Here is a 22,155-nt window from a genome sequence, read left to right on the forward strand (position 1 = left end):
GTTTACCAGTAATTGAAGGAATTCTGTTTAAAGGGAACAGTAGTAATTCCTTTTAGGGTTAACAGCAGAGATGTTGAAATACACACATGGGACATTTAGGCACAGAAAAATGTAAACAAAGCAAGAGAGGTTCTGCATTGGCCACAAATGAACCAAAACATAGAGCATTATATAAAAGAATGAGACGTACGTAAAAAGATATAGAAATGCTCAGTCTAGAAAACCTGACATTTATTCATGAAAATTCAAGACCTTGATCTAAAGTAGGTTTAGCTCTATTTGAATATAAAAAGACATGCATATGTTATAGTTCTTGATTACTTGCATTTTCCTGAAAATATCTAGACTAGAAAACATGCCAAACAAATCATGAATAAAATTAAATCAATTTTTGCAAGGCATGGCATACCCAACATAGTAACAACTGATAATGGACCTTAGTTTCAGAGTCAAGAGTTTAAAAGCTTTGCCATAGCATATCATTTCAAACATATTACATCAAGTCTAGGTTACCCATAATTTAATGGGCTAGTGAAAATTGGTGTTAATAGTAAAAAGATTACTAACAAAAAGGCTGAAGAAACAAATACTGATTTATATTTGGCATTATTATAGATCACCATTACAAGGTTTATCACCTGCACATTTGTTGTTTAACAGAAACAGATTACTTATGTTTGCTTAAAAAAAGGTTATAAAGAAAAGTATAAACAGTCGAGTTTGTATCAAAAGATTTATGATGATACAAGATTGCATAAATTACCTTATTAGAAACTGAATGATAGAGTCTATGTCTATATTGGTAGCTACTGGGCTCAGAAAGCCACTGTAACAAAAGAGGTAGCACCTCAGTCTTATGATGTCATGACTAATAATGGTCAAGTGTATAGATGAAATCAGAGACATTTGCAGTTGTTACCTACAGACCAGACTCAGCTGAAAGAAGAAATGAGGTAGTACAGCACCAAGAACAGCAAGAAAATGACCTCATTCCTCTAAATAATAAAAGCAACTTCAATAATACAGTAACTCTTCACTTAACGTTGTAGTTATGTTCCTGAAAAATGCAACTTAAGTGAAATGATGTTAAGTGAATCCAATTTCCCCATAAGAATTAATGTAAATAGGGGGGGTTAGGTTCCAGGGAAATTTTTTTCACCAGACAAAAAACTAACACACAGTATACGTTTTAAACAAACAGTTTAATACTGTTCACAGCTATGATGGTTGTGATGCTTGGTTGAGGTGGTGAAGTTAGAGGGTGGAAGAGGGAGGGATATTTCCCAAGGAATGCCTTGCTGCTAAATCAGTGGTTCTCAAACTTTTGTACTGGTGACCCCTTTCACATAGCAAGCCTCTGAGTGCGACCCCCCCCCCTAAATATATAAAAAAGTATTTTTAATTTAACACCATTATAAATGCTGGAGGCAAAGCAGGGTTTGGGATGGAGGCTGACAGCTTGCGACCCCCCATGTAATAACCTCGTGACCCCCTGAGGGGTCCCAACCCCCAGTTTGAGAACCCCTGATGAACTAGCACTGGGCTGAGCCCTCAAGGGTTAACACATTGTTGTTAATATAGCCTTGCACTCTACAAGGCAGCAGGAATGGAGGGGAAGTGAGACAGCATAGCAGATAGAGACAGACACACACCTTGTGTGTGGGAGAGAGAGGGAGAGAGAGAGAGAGAGATGCACACTGCCCCTTTAAGTAAGCTGACCCACTCTTAAGTGCATTGTCTTTTTAAGTGGATCAGGAAGTTGAGACAGCAGCTGCTGCCCCAGGCTCTCTGTCTCTCTCCATCCGTATCCCCTCCCTGCTCTATATGGAGAAGAAGGGGTAGCGGGGTGTAGGAGCAAGGGGGAGGGGGTCACCCTGACATTAGGGCTCTCCCTCCCCCCACCCCCACAGCAAGCAGAGGCTCAGGGATCAGCTCCAAGGCAGAGGCCAGGAGCAGCACATGGCAGTGGGGGGAGGGATAGCTGCAATCGCTAGCCTGCTGGGCAGCTGCTGCACAGGGAACTTAGGGGAGCAGGAAGCTGATAGGGGGCTGCTGGTCCACCCTGGTTCCAAGCCCCCACCAGCTAGCTGCAACAGGCTGCTCTTCCTGCCAAATGACTTTAGAAGGGAGCATTGCACAACTTTAAACAAGCATGATCAGCAACGTAACAACGAAACAACGTTAACCGGGACGACTTTAAGTGAGGAGTTACTGTACAGCAAAAATAGAATTTAGATGGCCACTGCGTCAAAGAAGATCTGTTAAGACAATTTTGATATGAATACATTTGTATTAAAAAAACTACAAGACAGATGTGGTGTTACTCTGGATTTAAGAGCGTGAATAGATTGTTCAGGGTGTGGAAGGGACTACTGGAGAAGGCTGTTGGTCTTAGGTTAGACTGATAGATTGGCCGGAGTTCAGATGCTCTCTATATAAGTTAACTATATCTCTAATAACGACTGTTGTTAAGCTACTAGCAATGAATGACTATTAAGTGGATACTAGTGAATTACTTAGATATAAACCACAGCAGGTGTCTTTCAATCCCATCCCCTCACCCCTCCCACACCACTCTCTCCCTGTAGCAGCAATGCCATTTATCAAAGGCGGCCTTGAGGCCCCGGATAATGCCTTTCACAAACTCTTTGCAACACAGACACGCAAGTCATCTGGAGAGGGTTTAAAGTGCACACTTTTATTTTCTATTACAAAGGCTAAAAGAAGCAAGTTTGTTTTAAGAACAAAAACAAAATTGTTAAAACATCTACATTATTATCTTGGTACTAGACCTTATGAAAGGTACTAAGGTTTTCTTTAATAGTAAAGCGTGGTATTCTTAAATTATATTAATACAGAGACATTTTAAAGGACTCCATCTCATTACTATCCAGCTTAGAACTGCAGCAGCCCCTTGCAATTTTTCCCTTTCACATGCCAAAAGCACGTCCATTTCTGACACACTGTTCATATGAACTGATTTGTTGTTGTTGTTTTTTGCTTCAAACATTTGGTTACTTCTGACACCAACTTCACAAATCCCTCCCTTCACTTGAAAGGATTAGGAGAAGGATTTGTATTATATCCCTCAGCATTTAACAAGCTGAACTAAATCAAAGTCTGGTGTGTGTGTTGGAGGGTTTTGGTTTTTATAAATAAAGGGACAAGATATTTTTTGTAACGTTAAAAAAAAAAAGTTAACGCCGCTCGTTAGCCCTCAGATTTGGTTCCTTGCCGAAAATCCTCCCCTTAGCCCCCACATTGCACAGGCTAGATTGTTATTGTAGGAGGAGTGCGTGCTGGGCTGAGCGTACTGGGTTCGTTGTAGAGTTCCTTTAGAACACTGGAGCTTATGGTTTAAATTATCATAGAGCTGCTAGTGCGGTGTATTTTTGGTGAGATGAAATATCATACTGAAAAAAGCTATAGTGAAAGAAAACGAGGGGTCAAATCTGGAGTCTCCTGCCCTTAACATACATATAAGCAAAGCTTTTAATCATAACTTTACTCATTAGCGAAGCACCTGAATATTCTTTCACTAGGGTGGAGTAGGAAGGTCATCACTGGAGGGTTTTCAGAGGCGTGATCAGGAAAACCTGTCCCAGCTTGAACTTTATTCCTGTCTATAAACTCCTCCCTTCCTCCTCCTTTCTGCCACCCCAGCCAGGAATTTAAAAAAAAAAAAAGCCTTCACATTTAAACAGGAGATGCTGCATTTCCTGGACTGAGTCCTTTTCCTTTACCCTCATTAAAAAAGATTCCTTCGATACCACACACATATATAATATTATATAGAGCGATATATTTAATACCTGTGTATATATGCTTCACAGGGGTCACATATATACACACTAAAACAAGTCTGTGACAAAATACTGCAACACCACAGATCAGGTTATCATATCTGGGAAAACAAAAATAGATACGCAATGCTCGTGAGCATCCCCACCCCCTTTGCCCCATAACAATAGCCCCTCCCCCCAGCTAACACAGTCTGGAGAAGAGTGGGTGCAGAGCAGTTATTTTGATTAAAGAGAAGGGACATCGCCCCGCTCCATAATCTAAACAAATGATCAACTCTTAAGTCCTGGTGCAGCAAACGCGACAATCACACTGTAAATGCAGATTTGTTTTTAAACTAAAAAACAAGCATTCCCCCTCCCTTGATTAATTTTTCCTCTCTTCTCCCCTGCACACGTCGCTGCCGCCACTCCAATGAACATGGTACAAGCCTACGCACTGGTGCTAATATCACTTTTTTGGTAAATTCTGCAGAGGGAGCAACCGGCTGAACACGTGTTGGTAAAGCAGGGATTAGACAGCTACAAAAAGGGGTGTGTGAAGGGAAGGCTGGATTAGTTCATTTAGCAGCAGCTGGGTTCCTGTTACTTTGCTTAATCCAGTGTCACAGCAATTCTATACATTATGAGTATACTTGGCAAAATAGAGACAAGCATCCCTCTCCCTTGCCATCTAGCCTTTCAATTTCAGTGCTTGAGACAATGAAATGTACGTACTAGGAGATGAGATGCCCAGTTTCAAATCTGAACAGAAATCGCGCCTCACCCTATTGGTGGAAACAAATACAGCATCAGCCTGCTCATAAACCATGGGCATCCAATAAAACTTGGGATTGGGAGGCGGATCAGTGGAGCAAGGATCTTTCCAGCTGCTCAGCCGTCTCCTTGGGGCATGCGAGAAAAAGCATCCTCCCTTCTCCCACCTCTCTATCATAAACAACGAATACATACTCAATCTCTGTGCTTCTAGTGCCACTTCCGGGCCAGGACCCTAAAGAGTTGTACACACACTAATGAATTAAGCCTCATATCATTATTATCGCAATTTGGCAGCAGGGAAAACAAGCATGGAGGGGCTAGTGGCTTGTCCAGGGGACCCAGTGACTTAACAGCAGTGGCTGGAAAGACTAGACCCCAGGTCTCCTCATTAATACTCCCAGACTCTAACCACTATGCAAGAACTGAGCCAGCTGCCTATGAGTTGTGTACATCCAGAGTTAGGTCTGTAAATAAAGATGCCAGCTGCCAATTCAGTATCTCCCCCATATTGCTTCCTACCTAATATCTCTTGTCTAGGGGACACAGGTGTTCTCAGAGGTGGGGAGAAGAAAAGGGGACCCAACGCTGCTGAACCACCATGCAAAATACAGCCATGTTTTATTTATTGTACGTACAGCACTGGAGGGCTCTGACTTCTCACAGGCAAAACAATCTCATAAGACCCTATTAAAAAAAACACAACTACACACACATTGCTCTAAGAAGGTGGGACTGTTTGTTCTTCAGCCGATGGTACTGTATCAAACTATGTACACACATGCACACTGTATTAAACTGTAATCAGAGTGAGGGAAAGGGAGGCTCAGGACAAAGGGGGCAGATGTCAGCGTACCCACTCCCCAGTGACAGATGGACCAGAATGAGGCACAAAGCTGACCCCAGAGAAACTCTGGGGTGTTGGCATAAGCTCATTATTGCCATTAGAAATATTGAGATCCTGACTCAGTGGAGTTATATTTGAGACTCTACTCGCACCCCGGTTCGGCCAATCAGGTTCCTCCATTTGAGCTGCCCTATTTTAACACAATTTATATCATTCCAGTATTGGAGATAGAAAATCCTGCGAGTCGTCCTACCACCACTCCTCAAACAAACAAGGCAACAGTGCAGGTGGTATAGTAGGCACTATGGACAGTCTCTGCCATCTTCTTAACATATCCCTGCATCAATCCCACCCCATCCAAATGATGAGAGATCACCCCGCCAACTTGCTGACAGATGGCACGTGTTGGGCCACATCACGGATCTTCCCTCTGGAGCCACACATGCCACATGCACTAATGAATCCCCTCAGCTGGGCTCAACGGAGAATGGTACCAACTCTGACAGGAACAGCGTTCAGCGGGGCCACTTCATTTGGCAACACTAGCTTCACTTACAGCTGACACAGTCTAAGGGCTGGTCTACACTGGGAACATACAGCTGTACAGCTACAACTCTCAGGGCGTGAAAATTCCACACCCCTGAGAAAAGCAGCTATGCCAACCTAAGCCCTGGTGTAGACAATGCTGGGGCGACAGAAGAATTCTTCCACTGTCCTAGCTCTCCCCTCTCTGGGAGGTGGGTTATCGACGCCAATGGGAAAACTGCTCCTGTCAGCGTAGGTAGTGTCTACACTGAAGCACTACAGCAGCGCAGCTGCAACTTTGCCCGAGTAGCATTTTCAATGTAGACATACCTTGAGTGCTTCCCCTAGAGCTGACCTAATTCAAAATGCAAGTCAGCACAATACCAGCAGCAGACCTGACAGCTGTTGCCTCTCTTGCTCCACGAGGCGGGGTGATTCTATCAGAGGCTCCTGTATCCCCTGCGCACCTGAATGTTTCCATGGCAAAGAGGCACTCCTGTATTCTTCCTGACGGCAGGGGCCAGCTTGCTGGAAAATGACATTACTTGCCGCACTGGAAGTCTAGTGAGAGGAGGGAGGCACAAAAGCCTAGAAGCCAGTTTAAACGCAATGTTTATGATGATTTAAAAAAACCAAAACAATCAGAAAAAACACACTTCCCACTGCTGAACATTCCCCACCAAAAAACCAAGGTGTAACCTGATGGGGACACTGGGGCTGGGTGGTTGTGTGTTTCTATTTACCCAGAGGGACTCTCATATTACAAATATGATTTTCCTTTTCTCTTCCAGACAGTTGTTGGACATCTTGTCCTCTGTCTGATAAGGGATACAGGAAGAGTTAATTTCCTTTTTCTTTTCCGGGAGGGGAGACTGCAAGGGGACACACAGTCAAAGTAAAATCACACGCTAAGAACAAACATTCTCCTTACTTGCATTAATAACTGGCTTCAATTTAATAATCTAAAAGAGCCTTTAAAATTGGTCTCTTCAGCACGCTATTGGTTTGTGTTTTGCACGTCACTCAGCTCCAAACTACCCTGGTCAGTTTTGTCTTCCATTTCGAGTTAGCTTTGTTTTCTGGTTCCCAGGCACTCGTCAAATGCTATTGAGTTTGATTTTGCAAGAGAAGGTTTCAACCCCCTCCAGCAACCACACTGTATTCATTTCAATCGCGAAATCATTTCTAAACACATTCTTTGTCAAACACAGACTCTGAATTTTGGGCCTATGCTACTTGATAGTGTCCTTGAATTGATTTGTGCCCACTTCCTCTGACAGCACCTTCAGCCTCTACAGACAAAACCCGTATCCAAGTAACCAAGTATATAGACTATTTAAAGACATAATCCCCGAAGCAGAAGCTGACTGACTTTACACTGCTGACAAATACAAATATAAGCTCCTTTTCTGTTACTTCCTTTTTTCTGGCTGATCCCAAGGCCCAGAGCACACAGATGACAACAGCACCATAGTATTAGCTATACCCTGTGGACAGATTCAGTCTTACTTACATAATCACACTAGTTAAAAAAAAAAAAAAAAAAATCTGCACTCTCTTCTGTCCATGAGAAAGTCAAATGACCCATTACTAGTTTGCTTTTTGGATACAATCAATAGTAACAGCAAAAAAGTCATCCATGATCACTTTCAAACTGCCCCTTCTGCAAAAAGCACTCTGGTTGTTTTCTCAGCTATGCTCCTTGCACCCATGTATGTGGGGGGGCTAGACAGCCATTACCCTCCTCAGCAGTTGTGTGCCTCAGGGGAAGACTTGGGATGTAATTTTGCTCCTTTGCTGTCATCCACAGCAGCTAACAGGCCAGGTGTTTTAAAACAACGTTTTAAATCAGCTACAATTGTTTTTTACATTGTTCTTCCAGGACAGCGTGAAAGAGAAGGGGAATTTGCTCCATCATACGGAGGAGAATGAGCACAGAGGACTGCAGACACCTATGCTCCAGTAACCCTGCCCCCTCTCAGCTGCATTCATGACACTGCGATGTCCCAAAAAACCTCCTAGCCACACTTACAGTCTAGAGACAGGGAATTAAAAAGGAAAAGATTTTCTCTCTCTCATACCAAACTGTGTTCATTCCTTTCAATTAGGAAGGAAAAAAAAAAAAGAAAAAAGAAAAAAGGAAGGTGGGCAGAGAATAAGGAAAGAAAAGAAGATAGAAAAGAAACTTTATGAGCTCGGCATTCACTGGCCACAGAGGAATCAGGTCACAATTTTCACAATTTCATTCACCACCGGAAAATCATATTGGTAATCTTGAAACAAAAGGAAAAAAAAAAAAAAAGTTCTCCTTGTGATACAGGTCTCTCAGTTGCCCTGCCACAGCCTCACCCTTTGAAAACTTGCTTCTGTTTCTCCAGTCAATGGGTCCCCCCACCCCACTATACGCCGTCCCGCAATAGGAAGTTGTATTTGCCGAAGTCGTCATCCTTGGGGCACAGCAGCATGTCCTTGCGAGCTTTGGCCAGTTTCTGCTTCAGCACCTCCCGCCGGTCCAGCCACTCGGTCAGCTCGTCCTGGCCATGAGCATAGCAACATTTCTCCCCCTCAGGGCAGGCCTTGGTCTTCTGGAACCTGCCAGGAGAGAAACACAACTCACTGGACTATTTTATTTTTAAGGGGCAGGGTTTAAAGGGTTGCTCCATTTCTCCAGCATTGACATTGTGCTGGATTCTAAAGCACTTTACAAACGCTCTACCTGTATCGGGCTCATTGTCTGAATGCAGAAATGTAGCCACCACCTCTGGGGTGATGCCTGGAGGTTGTTTAACTTAGGGCTGGTCTACACTGGGAGGGGGGAATTGATCTAAGATAAGCAACTTCAGCTACGAGAATAGCATAGCTGAAGTCGACACATCTTAGATCAATTTACCTTGGGTCCTCACGGCGCAGGATCGATGGCCGCAGCTCCCCCGTCAACGCCGCTTCCGCCTCTCGCTCTGGTGGAGTTCTGGAGTCGACAGGGAGCGCGTTCGGGGATCGATTTATCGCGTCTAGACGAGATGCGATAAATCGATCCCCGATAGATCGATTACTACCCGCCAATCCGGCGGGTAGTGAAGAAGTACCCAGAGTATAGCAATAACAGTTTTGGCCAAGAAGAGACATACTCATACCCAACTGAGACTAAAAGGGGATTTAGGGCTGCCAAGTTAGAACTGGGCTAACATTTAGGGTTGGACAGCCCTACTCTTGAAAAAAATGCCATGGGATCTTGAAACAGACATGAGTGATCAGGACCTCAGTTTTCTACTTCACCTCCAGCAGCACAATGCCTCGTATCATCATCTTGAGGCATAGACAAAAGAGAGAGGGGCACTCTAGTGAGACATTAAACCCACTTACTGAAGCAGCTGGGTTTCCCAAAGAGGTGTCTCATGCAAGCAAGGACCCAGCCAGGCTCTGATTAGCTTGTGAGATCTGATGTCACCACAGTCATGGGTGGCGGGTTAAAGATTCTTTCATTTCCCAAAGTATAGACAGACCGTGTGAGACTGGAGAAGCATCATTCATGCCTTTGAGCTTTGTAGTTTATCACTTTTAGGTGGGGGAATGGGGTGTGAGCTTGATTCTGAAGCGTTATCGGAGGGGGTGTTCCCAATAACGTCTCCCACTTTTTGACCTTCCCAGAACTCCCCCGAGCTGCAGTTCCTTGGGGCTCCCCATTTAGGAGCAGAGCAACTCGGTACCAGATCTGCTCTCCTTTCACCGGCAGCGAACCTGTGTAGAACGGAGGTGTGGCGCACGCGGTACCTGTCACAGAGCCGGAATTCGCCCATGGGGAAGCGGTAGGTCCAGCAGCTAGAGTCGTTGTCAGAGGTGAAAACCTTCTCTTTATGCTTCTCTGACTGGATGTGTTGCTGCCATTGCTTCTTGCTGTTACTGTTCTTCCCACACAGCCAGCAGTGGTATCCCATCTAACCAGCACAGACCGAGCAGCCCATTAGCAGTGCCTACGCTGACCTTCCCAGCACTGGGGAGTGGAGAGGAAGGGCTGTCCCCCTCTCTGCCAGAGCATCCAGGGTCTCCCCACCCCACCCAGCACCCCCCTCTCCTGACATATCAGTGTTGGGAACGTCAAACTGCTGGCCACAGGGGACAGGACTGGATTCTTTGTCTGAGCCCACCAGTATCACTCCTTAGAACAGCCATAGGAGGGATTGTGGAGCAATTAGATATCGTTTCTCCAGACCTTAGTGACCTGCCCATCCCCCTTTCCCATACCTCTCCTCTGCACTCTCCCCCTACTTCTCTTCCCACCCATTGGTGGGTCAGTTACACCCTCACAGATCTCTCACCCCCAACCCAATTCTTTTCAAAATGGCCAGCCGTGACTTTGCCTTTTCAGGGCTCCAGGGAAGGGCGGGAGACCAGGAAGCAGGAGTTGATGCGTAAGATACAGTTTCAGCTGACTCTTGGATAAAAACATGTTTAACTGACAGAAAAGTCCTGGAGCAGCCTTGCTGACCCAGGCCTATGCCCTCCCGCCTCATCACTGCTACCCCAGCTGCCCTCCTCCTAGCTGGCAAAGATCACAGGCTCTTTCCCAAGGGAGCGTTCCAACCTCACTGGATTTCCAGTCAGCACAGTCTCCTCTCAGGAGACTCCTGCAGGGAAGCACAGGAAAGAGGGGGAGATGTCAGAATGAGGAAAGGGAGGAGAGGTATTACCATGATGTCGGCGTAGTCAGTGGGCATCTGGATCTGCTTCTCTCCTTCACGCGACGTGAGTGGTGTCCCCTCTCCTGGCTTTCCAGGGTTGTGTTTCTTTAGCCACATGTCATAGGTCTGCTGCATATCCAGTACTGTGAGGAGGGAATCAGCCAGGTCAGCCAGGCAACCCACCTACCCACCCACTATGGACACACTCAGAACAAGGGACCTGTACAGATCTGGTGTTCTGAGTGTGCAGCCCTCCCCCGCCCACGCTTCCTTCAGTTACAGACACTCCTTCTCCAGTGCGGTTACCTCCTCAGGTGAGAGGCTGGGTAGAGAAATCTCTTTCCCTTGGTCTGGGGGAGGGAGGCAGAGTTCTGAAACCTACAGATCAGATCTGAGCCTGGTCCCTCTCACTGGATAGCTCACCTCCTGCTGCAGCAAAGCAGGAGATGAAACAAAACAAAGTAGTAGTTTGTTTGGGTTTCAAATGTTGTGATTTTTAAACAAAATATTAATTCAAACTGACATTTTCTTCAGAAACAAAGTATCCAAACACTGACCGGGGGGGGGAAGGAGGACATTATTTTTTAGCCACAACTATTCACCAAATTTGACCCAAGTTTGTGAATAGTTTTGGAACACCTCCCCCTCCCCCCCAAATTAATTTTTTTTTAAGCAAAATTTCCATTAGCCAAAGCATTTTGGCCAGCTCTACAACTCATGACACTGGTGGGAGAGTGAAGTGGCAAGGGGAGGAGAAGAAATTTGGCCAAGACCATGGGGTGTGGTGCCCACCTATACTTTCAAGAACTATTAACAAGTGAGGACAAGCTTGGTTGTAAGGGGTACTGCCCAACGGGGTCCTCACACAAAGTTCACACACCTGTTTACGACCTTTCACACAATCAGCAGGGAGTGCTGCAGCCTGGGCATGAGGGACATTAGCAGAACTACGTGAGAGGCCAGGACAGGCGCAGAGGTCAGGAGGAGTGAGGTGTATGGAGCCAGGGCTAGCCTAGCAGAGGAAGAGCAGAGCTGTGGAGCGGGCAGGCAAGAATGGAATAGCACTGGGTGCAGGACTCGGGTGCGCTGGCGGAAGGGTGATTGCACAGCTGTGTGTGGCTGTCGTTTGAACAGCTCTAGCCCACACTCGGAGAGCCTCATTTTTCGGAGTAATTTCACCCTCCTCCTGGAAAGGTGGGGGTGCTCAATGTCGCTGGGGAGAAGAGCCGTAACACACCCTGTGCTCTTCAGCATCCCTGTTCCTGCCCCCATCTCACTACTCACTTTTATTTTCTTTCATGAAGGTCCACATGTCTCTCTCCTCAGGGCTGTGGGCAAAGGAGCAGTTCCCAACATACTGGCACTTCCTGCCATTTTGTGCATGGATACACAGCTGTCAAGAGACAGAAAAGAAAACACAGCCCCCGCCCCACCCAGACCCTTCTGGTTAGGGAAAGAGAAAGGGGCAGACCAACCAGCAAAGGCACTGAGCAGGTGATGCTGATCACTCGTGCCTCTTCTCCCTGGGTCCCCTAAGACTTGAGGGATGAGATCTCTGTATAAACGTACAGGAGGCTTGAGTTCAGTGACTGTCCTCTCACTACCTATCCACCAAGCCCACGGCTGGCCCGCTTACAGGTAAGGTTACTCATGGAGCCAGGTGAGGTGGTGGAAAGCAACTTTTGCTAACCCAGCCGCGGTGTCTGAAGGGGACTCTCACCCATGTCCTCTCCAGCCTGATGGATGAAGGTCTTGAAGGGGGGGGGGGGGAGAGGCTATCAGAGGGAAGTGGAGAGATGCCCAAGGCGAGTTTAGATTGATTCACAGCAAAAGTTCCTAATGACAAAACTCTAGTAAGAACAACAAAGGGCTTTCCCTGCACACGTCCAGCCCACCCTTTGCTAGTTACACACTCTCCCCCTTTCTCCCTGTAAACAGTCCTACCAAGGAGAGTCAGCAAACGGAGGGTGGCCTACAGAGCCTCTCCTCTCCATTCATGGCTGTCCTTATGCACAGCCAAAGCAAGCAGCTGGTTGGAGCCCTGCCTCCTTCACAACTCACTGGCTGACCTTATCTCCCACTTCAGCACCAGGAAACAGCTCCCTCCCAGATCCCGGCTCCTCTTCCAGCAACTGGACCAGAAGTGGAGAAAACTTACAGCTGGGTTCCCCCCCCCATTTCAGCAGCTTAGGCCCTGCAAATTGTCAAGCTAGCCCTGACTAAGCTGATGGCTGGAATCCAGCCCAGATCAGCAGTGACCCTTAATTGTGACCCACCAGGAAGCTGCAATGTGGCCCCACATGAAATGAGCACGGCATGGTATGAAGAAGGGAAATTGCCTTTCGGAAGCACCTGAATGCAGAGGTTTTTGACACTGCAGCCCTCCGGGGGGGAGAGAGAGGGGGATGAGGACACGTCTACCTTGCAAACCCCCCCCCGCTGTTGACACACACAGACCCCCTTGTTGCAGCCTCAGCAGAAGGGCCAGGGCCTGAAGGCGTCGCTGGAGACGTAACCATTCTCTCGCCCGTTGGAAGCGAGAGAGACAGCAGCAGGGCCGGGGTGGGAAGCTTGCACTCTTGCTGCCCATGCACTGCCTACTGTGGGAACAAACCGCAGGGTTCGCTCCCCAGCAAACACTGCCCACACATATGCACCTACACAGGACAGAGGGGAAAAGCCCCCCAGACACTCCAGTGACATCAGTGCCGGCGGCAGCGTTTGGGGCCACAGGTCCATGACTCCCTCATGAGCTCAGGAAGAATTCAGAGCCACGCCCAAGGCTCTTGTCAGGCCCTTTTCTCAGGACACAGTTTACAGACTCACAAAACGAAAGCTGTCACCCTAGAACACATGTGCTGCCCCTGCCCGGGGTCCTTCCTTCTGCAGCTCTCCCACTGGGCAGCTCTCCTTCCTCTAAAAGCCCCGCTGAGCCACGTGACAGGCAGGCCTTAGCTCTCTCCTGGCCGTGCCTCCCTGTCACAGGCTCTTTAATGGAGGCATGGTGGAGAAAACAAAGGGCTACTTCTTCTGCCAGACACTGGCTCCCATTTCCCGTAGCGCTCATGCCTCCTTTTGCACTACAGGGAATCTTAAAAACAAAAAACAAATCCCAAGTCAGCTAAGCTGCGAGTCCACACCCTTCCCCTCTCCCCACACCACAGCTGGGATCTCCCCTGGGTGACATCTCAGCAGCAACTTAGTCTGACCTATCGCCCCCACCCGCCGCCAACACACACATGATTTTGGCTTTGGGCTGAGAGGGGAGAGACAAAATCTGATTAGAAACAGACTGAAAAACCCAGGACAGTTTCCCAGAAGTCAGCAGCCATTCTAGGAAGAAACTCCCACTCCCCCAGGCACCGCCTGCGACTGCCATGGCAGCACATGGAAATCTTTTATTGAGAGGCAACGGAACACACTCCAGCAGCTGAGTGATCCGACTGACTGAGAGGTCGCAGGTGCTTTATAGCTACCCTGGCTGTGAGCAGGAGAAGGGGACCCCCAGCATTTTCACATGGGCTCCCCTCTGGCTCTAGATGAAGAGATGGCAGACACCTCTTCACTGAGGGGAGGGGAGCTCTCCGTTAACCATGGCTGGGGCCTGTCCCGATCTCCTCCTCCTCCCCTGAGGCAGTAAGGAGAAGAGCGCTATCCCACCTCCTATCACATGCTGAGCTGGGATTGGGCTTCACAGCTTTTCACGTCGCTCTGGGGTTTTAATTTAGGGGTTGTGGTTTTTTTTTTTTTTAAATATCTGTTTCCAAATCACCTTTCAAGTGAGCTGTAAAAACTGGTGGAAGTGGCTGAATTGGAAGCCTAGGAGACTAATGCGCTCGGTTTACCAGCGGACAGGTACAGCAAAAGCAGGGACAACATAAGCTTATCCTGTGCCTACTGCCCCACCTGTGACCTGGCCTGGAAAGGCGTGACCTAAGGAGACGGGCTAGACCCCATCCCCATCCCCTGAGCCGGCCAGTCCTATAGGTGTGATGGTGTTAAGAGCAGTGTCAAAAACCTGGTTGCAGGGGTCCTTTCATACCATGCCACGGAGCTGACTGTTTGAGATGGAACTGATCTCTCTTTGTTTTCAGTTGGTCTCTGCTTTTCACCTGGGTCTACGTCTACCTACCCACCTGTCCATTTACAAAAGCACCTGCCCCAAGAGCATCGAAGCACTGGCTCCATGCTCGGTGCATGCAGCGTTGCGATAGGAAGGGAGAGGATTCTGGAGCCGCGAAGGGGTACAGGGCTTACATCATATTGCTGTGGGAAGTTGCGGATGGAAGGCAGCGGTCGGACGGACACCCACTTCCTCTTTGCTTTGGACATCACCAGCAGGACGCGACGCTCCTTTGTCCAGCTAGGAAACGGGGAGAGGGGGAATTAAAACAAAAAGGCAGGAGGGGAAGCAAAGGGGGTTTAAAATATCCCATCACCACACCAGAACCGTCACTCAGCCTGCCCCTCGCACTGGCTGGTAGCCATGGGCTACAGGTAGCTACAGCAGACACACTAGAAGAGCAGATTGTAGCTCTACAGGGTGAGTCAAAAGGGAGCATTTCCTTCTGCTTCCCCCTGCTCCCCCCACTTCTTGTGAGGTGCTGAACACCTCCCACATTCCATCCCCAGGGGTGGCTGAACCGGTCCTGGTCTATACAGTCTTAAAAAAAAAAAAAAAAAAAAAAAAACCAAAAAAACCACACTTCGGAACCCTTCTGGGCGAGAGCTGCTGTAGAACTGCAACACAGACACAGCACTGTGAACCAGATCCTAGTTAGGCAGATCACTCTTCCACAGTGTCCTACAAAAGGATCTGAAGAGAGTACTGTGGCAAAAAAAATCCAGGCCAGTGCAGCACAGACAGAGAAATGACATCCCAGGAAGGGAAGGTGACCGTCCCTCTCTATGTGGCACTGAGGAGACCTCTCCTAGAGCACCACATTCACAGAACAAGGCAGACAAATTGGATACCTTTCCAATTACAACAATTGGAAATACAACAAAAATGATCAAAGGGCTCATTTAAAAAGGATGTAAAGTATATACCATGGCTAAAATTACAACCAATAACGATAGGATTGCCATCTACAAACAGCTGATGTCTGGAAACAAGTTTGGAGAAGAAACTTGGGGGGAGGGATAGCTCAGTGGTTTGAGCATTGGCCTGCTAAACCCAGGGTTGTGAGTTCAATCCTTGAGGGGGCCACTTAGGGATCTGGGGCAAATTCAATACTTGATCCTGCTAGTGAAGGCAGGGGGCTGGACTCGATGACCTTTCAAGGTCCCTTCCAGTTCTAGGAGATGGAGATATCTCCATTAATTATTTATTACTATTATAACTGTTTTGGGTGCTCCAGCTGAGTATAGCTAGGAGAGATGGGATGAATTGAACAAAGGGAAAATGGAGGCTCCCTCTACCCTAGCTTGTAAGCTCCTAGAGAGGGGACTGTCTTTTTTCTCTCTGCAAAGTGCCATGCCCAAAGAGGGCCCTGCATACAAATGATAAATAATAGAACCTGACTGCAGAAAAAACCCAGTTACCTACCTTTTCATAATTGTTGTTCTTCGAGATGTGTTGCTCAGGTCCATTCCATTCTAGGTGTGTGCACACCCCATGCACAGTCATCAGATATTTTTGCCTTAGCGGTATCCATAGAGCCGGCTGTGGCACCCCCTTGAGTGCCACACTCATGCGCTGGTATATTAAGTACCGCCGGCCCTATGCCCTCCGAGTTCCTTCTTGCCGACTACTCCGACAGAGGGGTAGGAGGGTGGGTAATGGAATGGAAATGAGCAACATCTCGAAGAACAGTTACAAAAAGGTAGGCAACCGTTTTTCCTTCTTCGAGTGCTTGCTCGTGTCGATTCCATTCTAGGTGACTCACAAGCAGTATCAATGGAGCTGGGCTCAGAGTTCAAGGTCTTGCAGCTTGCAGCACTGTTCTGCCAAAGCCAGCGACATCTCGAGCCTGCTGGGTAAGCACACAGTGAGACGCGAACATGTGGACAGGCAACTGGGTAGTGGCCCTACAGATCTCTTGGATTGGCACCTATGCTAGGAAGGCCAACGACACTGGCGCCCTAGCCAAGTGTGCCGTCACGACTGCTGGCGGAGGCACCTTCAGCAGTTCATAGCAGTGGTGGAAGCAGGCCATGATCCAGGACAAAATCCTCTGAGCAGACACTGGGCGACCTTTCATTCTGTCTGCCACCGCAACGAACAACTGCGCTGACTTACGGAACAGCTTCATTCTATCTACGTAGAAGGCCAGCACCCTCCTGACATCCAGGGTGTGTAGCCTGGGCTCCTTATCTGACGTATGAGGCTTTGGAAAGAAGATTGGTAAATGTGTGTCCTGGCCAGTATGAAACTAGGAAACTACCTTAGGCCGAAACGCCAGGTGCGGTCGTAACTGGACCATATCCTTGTAGAAGACCGTATAGGACAGCTCTGAAGTAAGGGCCCTGATCTTGGACACCCTGTGGGCTGACGTTATCACAACCAGGAATGAAACCTTCCAGGAGAGAAGCAGGAGAAAGCAGGAAGCCAGAGGTCCAAAGGGAGGCCCCGGCCACCTCAACAGCATGAGATTCAGGTCCCAGGGAGGGATGGGATCCTGGATGTACGGGTAGACACACTCCAGACCTTTCAAAACCATGCTATCATGTCACGAGCGAAGATCGACCTGCCTTGGAATGGAGGATGGAAAGCCAAGATAGCAGCCAGGTGAATCTTGATCAACAGGGACAAACCTTGGAGTTTGAGGTGCAACAGATAATCCAGGATCTCCTATAGTGGGGCCTCCTCGGCTCAGATACGCCGTTCAGAAGCCCAGCATGTGAACCTTTTCCATTTGGCCAGGTAAGTCACTTTGGTGGAGGGTTTCCTGCTACTCAGAAAGACCTGCCCGTTTGTCTGCGCTTAGCCATGCGGTAGCCAAGCCGTCAAGTGCAGTGCCACCAGGTTTGGGTGCAAAAGGCTGCCATGGTTCTGGGACAGCAGATCCAGCCAGAGGGACAGCTGCAGCAGGATGGCTACTGAAAGACTCAACAACGTGCCAAACCAGTGCTGGCGAGGCCACGCGGGGCTATTAGGATCATTCTTGCACTGTCTTGCTTGATCTTCACAGGGACCCTGTGAACCAACGGCACTGGCAGGAAAGAATACATCACCGCCCCCGACCATGGAATGAGAAAGGCGTCTGATAAGGAACCCCTGTGCATCCCCCGGATCGAACAGAACATGTGGCATTTTCTGTTCTGGAAGATTATGCTGACCACCTCCAGATGGAGTGACCACTCATGGCGGGACGAGAAATCTTGCTAAGGTGATCTGCTATGACATTCCTGGTTCTGGGCATGTGCGCAGCTACCAGATGGATGGCATGCCGCACACAAAAATCCCAAAGGTGGAGAGTTGCTTGACAGGGGCCGAAGACCTGGCACCGCCGTGCCTGTTGATATAATACATCGCAGCAGTATTGTCCGTCAGGATCTGCACCACCCTGCCCTTCAGGTGGGGCAAGAAAGTTGCAGAGTATAGCCCTGAGATATTATGTCCAGCACCCAGTGGTCTGAGGTGACCCGCGACTGAACGGTAGGGATGGAGACGGTTGAGGAAAGAACAAGGTGGATCCAGGGAATTGACTGGGGCATTGCTCTCGAGCGCACCTTCAAAATGAGCGTTTCTGGCCCTGGGACGCTTTGTCAGGCTGGGCTGCGCGGGTGAGCAGGCGGCGACGACTAAAGTTGGTGTCTCTATCCCTTCTCCTTGCACACCCCTGATGAGGTTGCCAAGGCCTTGGTGATGGGGGCAGCTGGAACTGCTTCCTTGAAGACTGCAGCATATGCATGCCCAGCGAGCAAAGGGTGGCCCAAGTGTCCTTTAACATGTGCAGCCTCGCAGCAATCTGCTTCGGAGAGAGACTGTTCTCATCAAATGGGAGGTCCTGGATCGAGGTCTGCAGACCGCCGGCCTGTTCCGAGAGTTGAAGCCAGGAGCTGCGCCTCATGACCACCGCGACCACCCTAGCTGCTGAGTCCACCACCAGGTTGCCTCCTTCACCAGGGTGCCAAATTCTGGGCCAAACCCTAAGGGAGAAATTCCTTGAACTTATGGAGGAAGTCCCACAAGTTAAAACTGTACCTGCCAGAAAGGGCCTGTTGGTTCGCCACCTGGAATTGCAGGCTGGATATTGAATAAATTTCTCTCCCAAAAAGGTCCAGTCTTTTGGCCTTTTTATTTTTGGGAGTTGAACTGGTGTGTCCCTGCTTGTCCTTTTCGTTGGCCACAGAGACAACCAGCAAGCCCGGAGGTGGATGGGTATGAAGGTACTTGAACCCTTTGGCCAGGACAAAGTACTTCTTTTTGGCCCTTTTGGAGTGGGAGGGATGGACGATGGGATTTGCCAGAGGGCCTTGGCAATTTTCAGGACCCCGTGCCAAGGTAAGTTTCAGAGTAACAGCCGTGTTAGTCTGTATCCGCAAAAAGAAGAACAGGAGTACTTGTGGCACCTTAGAGACTAACAAATTTATTAGAGCATAAGCTTTCGTGGACTACAGCCCACTTCTTCGGATGCATAAGGTAGAGGCTGAGAGGATATTGAACAAGGTGTTCATCTGCCCGGCCATCTCCTCCACTTCTAGGCCCAAGTTCTCGGTTACCCATTGAAGCAGGGCTTGGTGTTCTTTTAAAACTGTCTGGCAGACTGGCCCTCGAGGGTCCTGCAACAGCCTCGTCCAGGGATGAGGACGACAACTGTACCACTGGGAAAGGCTCCAGGGCATCATCCCCCCATTGGGGAGGGGTTTTTTTGGGGTGGACGCTGTCTCCTCTACCCCAACCTCCAAGCAGGTCTCATGCACCGAACCCAGTGCCGCCAGCTGTTGCGCCGAGGTGGCGGCAGATGAGCAGTGCAAAAGGGTCATCATTACTGGCATGCCCCACGCACTCCAATAAGGCCACTGCACTAGCCATGCTGCCAAGGCAGCGCTGTAGATGTCAATGCAGCCTCAAGTGCCCAAACGCACTGGTGGGGTCTTGACGAGGGGCTGAACTGCCCTTCCGTGTCGGAGGAATCCCCTTCCGGTGACCACAGCGGGGCTGTCGCTGCCTGTGTCTGCCTGCTGACCGTCGCCGCTGGAGACCGGTGTCTGGAGTGGAGGGGTGGGGGGGGAGAGAATCGGTGCTGGTATCGAGGGGACCGGAATCGCGATGGGGAGTACTCCCATGGGGCAGGCAACCAAGATGTGTGCCGAGAGGATGATTGGCAGGAGGGTGAACGGTGACGGTAGAATGGAGACCGGCTCCTCCCCCAGGCGATCCGTGTTGAGATGGTGGGGACCACGATCGTGGTGCCAATGACCGCGGGCAAGCCCCAGAGGATCTGGGCTGCGATGCCAGAGATCTGCAGCGCGGAGATGGAGAGCGCTGCCTTGTCTCGGGGCATTGGTGGCGCTCCACTGCCCCCTGAGGGGTCTTAGCGGCTGGCTTGCTCTTGTAGGGAGCCTTTGCCGCTTCCTGTGGCATGGGAGGGCACATCCACATGGCTCCAGAGTGGCCCAAACTGGGTCCTTGCCAGATGCCCCGTGGCCCTTCTTGCCCGGTGCCGGGGAGCCGTGCTGCTTCTTTTTCTTTCTGGGCACCGGCAACGGGGAGCGGTGCCAGGGGTGCACTGAGGCCGAGGTACTAGGTGAGTCTCAGCAGCATGGCTCGGAAGCGGATGAAGGGCAGCCTCCATGAGGACAGCCCGCGAACAAATATCCCACTCTGAGACCTGGGTCAAAGTTTTTTACAAATATGACTCTTGTCCTTCACATGTGATTCCAAGCACTTGAGGCAGCTGTTGTGGGGGGTCACTTACAGGCATAGGCCTGTTACAGTCCATGCAGGGCTTAAACCCTGGAAACTGGGGCATGTCCCGCTTGGGGCAAAGTCCCCGCTGGGACTCTAACTTCTAACTACACTTAACAGCTACTTAACACCAACTACTATGAACAACTATTTAAAGGCTCTAAGTCAGAAGAAACATAACTGCGAGCCCTTGCTATGTAAGGAAAGGCGCGCCAACTAACCACCCCGGGCAGTAAAAGATAACGGAGAGGGCGTAGGGCTGGTGGCACCTGATATACCGACGTATGAGCGCGGCACTCAAGGGGGTGCCACAGCCGATCCTATGGATACTGCTAAGGCAAACATATCTGACGACCAGGCACGTGGGTGTGTACGCACCTAGAATGGAATCGACATGAATAAGCACTCGAAGAAGAATGCTTGCTAATGGGGATGTCTATAAAACTGGAAGAGTCTCCTCAAGGGAATAGTCTGCCAAGATGGAAGCCCTCACACATATTTCAAAGTAGCCTGTACAAAGCACTGGAGAATGAATATATGGCGGGGGGAAATCCTGCACTCAGGCTAGGGGGAGACAGAAGAGAGGACAAGAGCACTCACCAGTGGCGGGCTTTGGCACTACAGTACTTGAGGTCCTTGTCTGGCTCCACCACCTGCCCGTTTCTCCAGCATTGGCCACACACAAATTTCATCTGGAGGTCAAAGCTGCTTGATGTCGGAGCCCGGGGGGCAGCCTGTGAAGGATCACATGAAGAAACAGGATTCAGGCAAATTGACCTCAACACCTTGCCCCAGTCAGTACTGTGTACAGGCACAGGGTCATGCACGCGTTTGCCCTGGGATAAATGCCTTTCCCCATAGGCACTTGTACACTACAGCAAAGTGCATAGCATAAAAGCCAAGACAGAGGCAGATTGAGCTCTCATTTGGCAGTACAAGCCATTGGTCCATCAAGATACCAGATTAGCTCAAACCACTGGTCCGTTTAGCCTGGTTTCCTACCTCTTGCCATATGATATGGGGCCATTGATCTGTCCTGTCTGTAGCCTCTCTCTAACAGTGGCCAAATCCAGGTCTTCAGAGGAAGACACAACCACCTCACAATGCACATGAACAGGCCACACACCACTAGCACTGACCGAGGGTTCAATCCGGGCTCACTGATGCAGCTGCAGACAAGGGATGGGGATTCATTCGCAGGGAGGGTAGGGGGGCATCTACACTGAACCTCCTGGGGATGTTGTCTATCTGAAGAAAGCAGTTTAAAGTCACAGTTTGGGCCTCTTAGGAGCTCTGATAGCAGAGGAGGCACCCCTGGGCTGCACTGAATCAACATGTCTCCTAGCCATACTACATCCAGCCACTGCCACCCACTTTTGGGTCACAGCTGGATGATGTAGGCCCCACCTTGTGCCTCTAAACTCCATTGTGGGCAGACTTTCCACCCCCAAGGTTCCTGTGCCCTGAGTTGCAGAACCGGACTCAACCCACCAGCCTATTAACCAACATGTGACCCGAAGCCTGAGAATTCACAGCCCTTTCAGCTAGGGATCGTGATGTAAGAGTCACGAAATGTCCGTAGTCCTTTCATATGCTCTCGAGGGATGAAGGACGGTCATATGATTAAGATACATAATTTGCAATCAGGAGGCCTGAATTCTGTACCTGTCTCTTCCACACACAGCAGAGTTG

General features: G+C 49.1%; 1 protein-coding gene across 5 annotated transcripts in view; it reads right to left on the minus strand.

Annotated features, from left to right (window-relative positions):
* Positions 1-2,677: 2,677 nt before the first annotated feature.
* The window catches only part of ZC3H7B (zinc finger CCCH-type containing 7B), a 67,631-nt gene continuing 48,153 nt past the window's right edge, over positions 2,678-22,155 (minus strand). For all 5 annotated transcript variants that reach the window (XM_054030857.1, XM_054030843.1, XM_054030852.1 and 2 more), the window contains 6 exons: positions 21,064-21,197; positions 14,865-14,970; positions 11,892-12,000; positions 10,617-10,750; positions 9,700-9,863; positions 2,678-8,520 (listed from right to left, as the gene is read on the minus strand). In XM_054030857.1, coding sequence (XP_053886832.1) covers positions 8,328-8,520; positions 9,700-9,863; positions 10,617-10,750; positions 11,892-12,000; positions 14,865-14,970; positions 21,064-21,197 — 840 coding nt within the window. In that variant the 3' untranslated portion in view covers positions 2,678-8,327. The remainder of the gene's footprint in view (positions 8,521-9,699; positions 9,864-10,616; positions 10,751-11,891; positions 12,001-14,864; positions 14,971-21,063; positions 21,198-22,155) is intronic.

This window comes from Malaclemys terrapin, chromosome 1 (genome assembly GCF_027887155.1).
Source record: "Malaclemys terrapin pileata isolate rMalTer1 chromosome 1, rMalTer1.hap1, whole genome shotgun sequence".
In the NCBI taxonomy this organism is placed as follows: domain Eukaryota; kingdom Metazoa; phylum Chordata; order Testudines; family Emydidae; genus Malaclemys; species Malaclemys terrapin.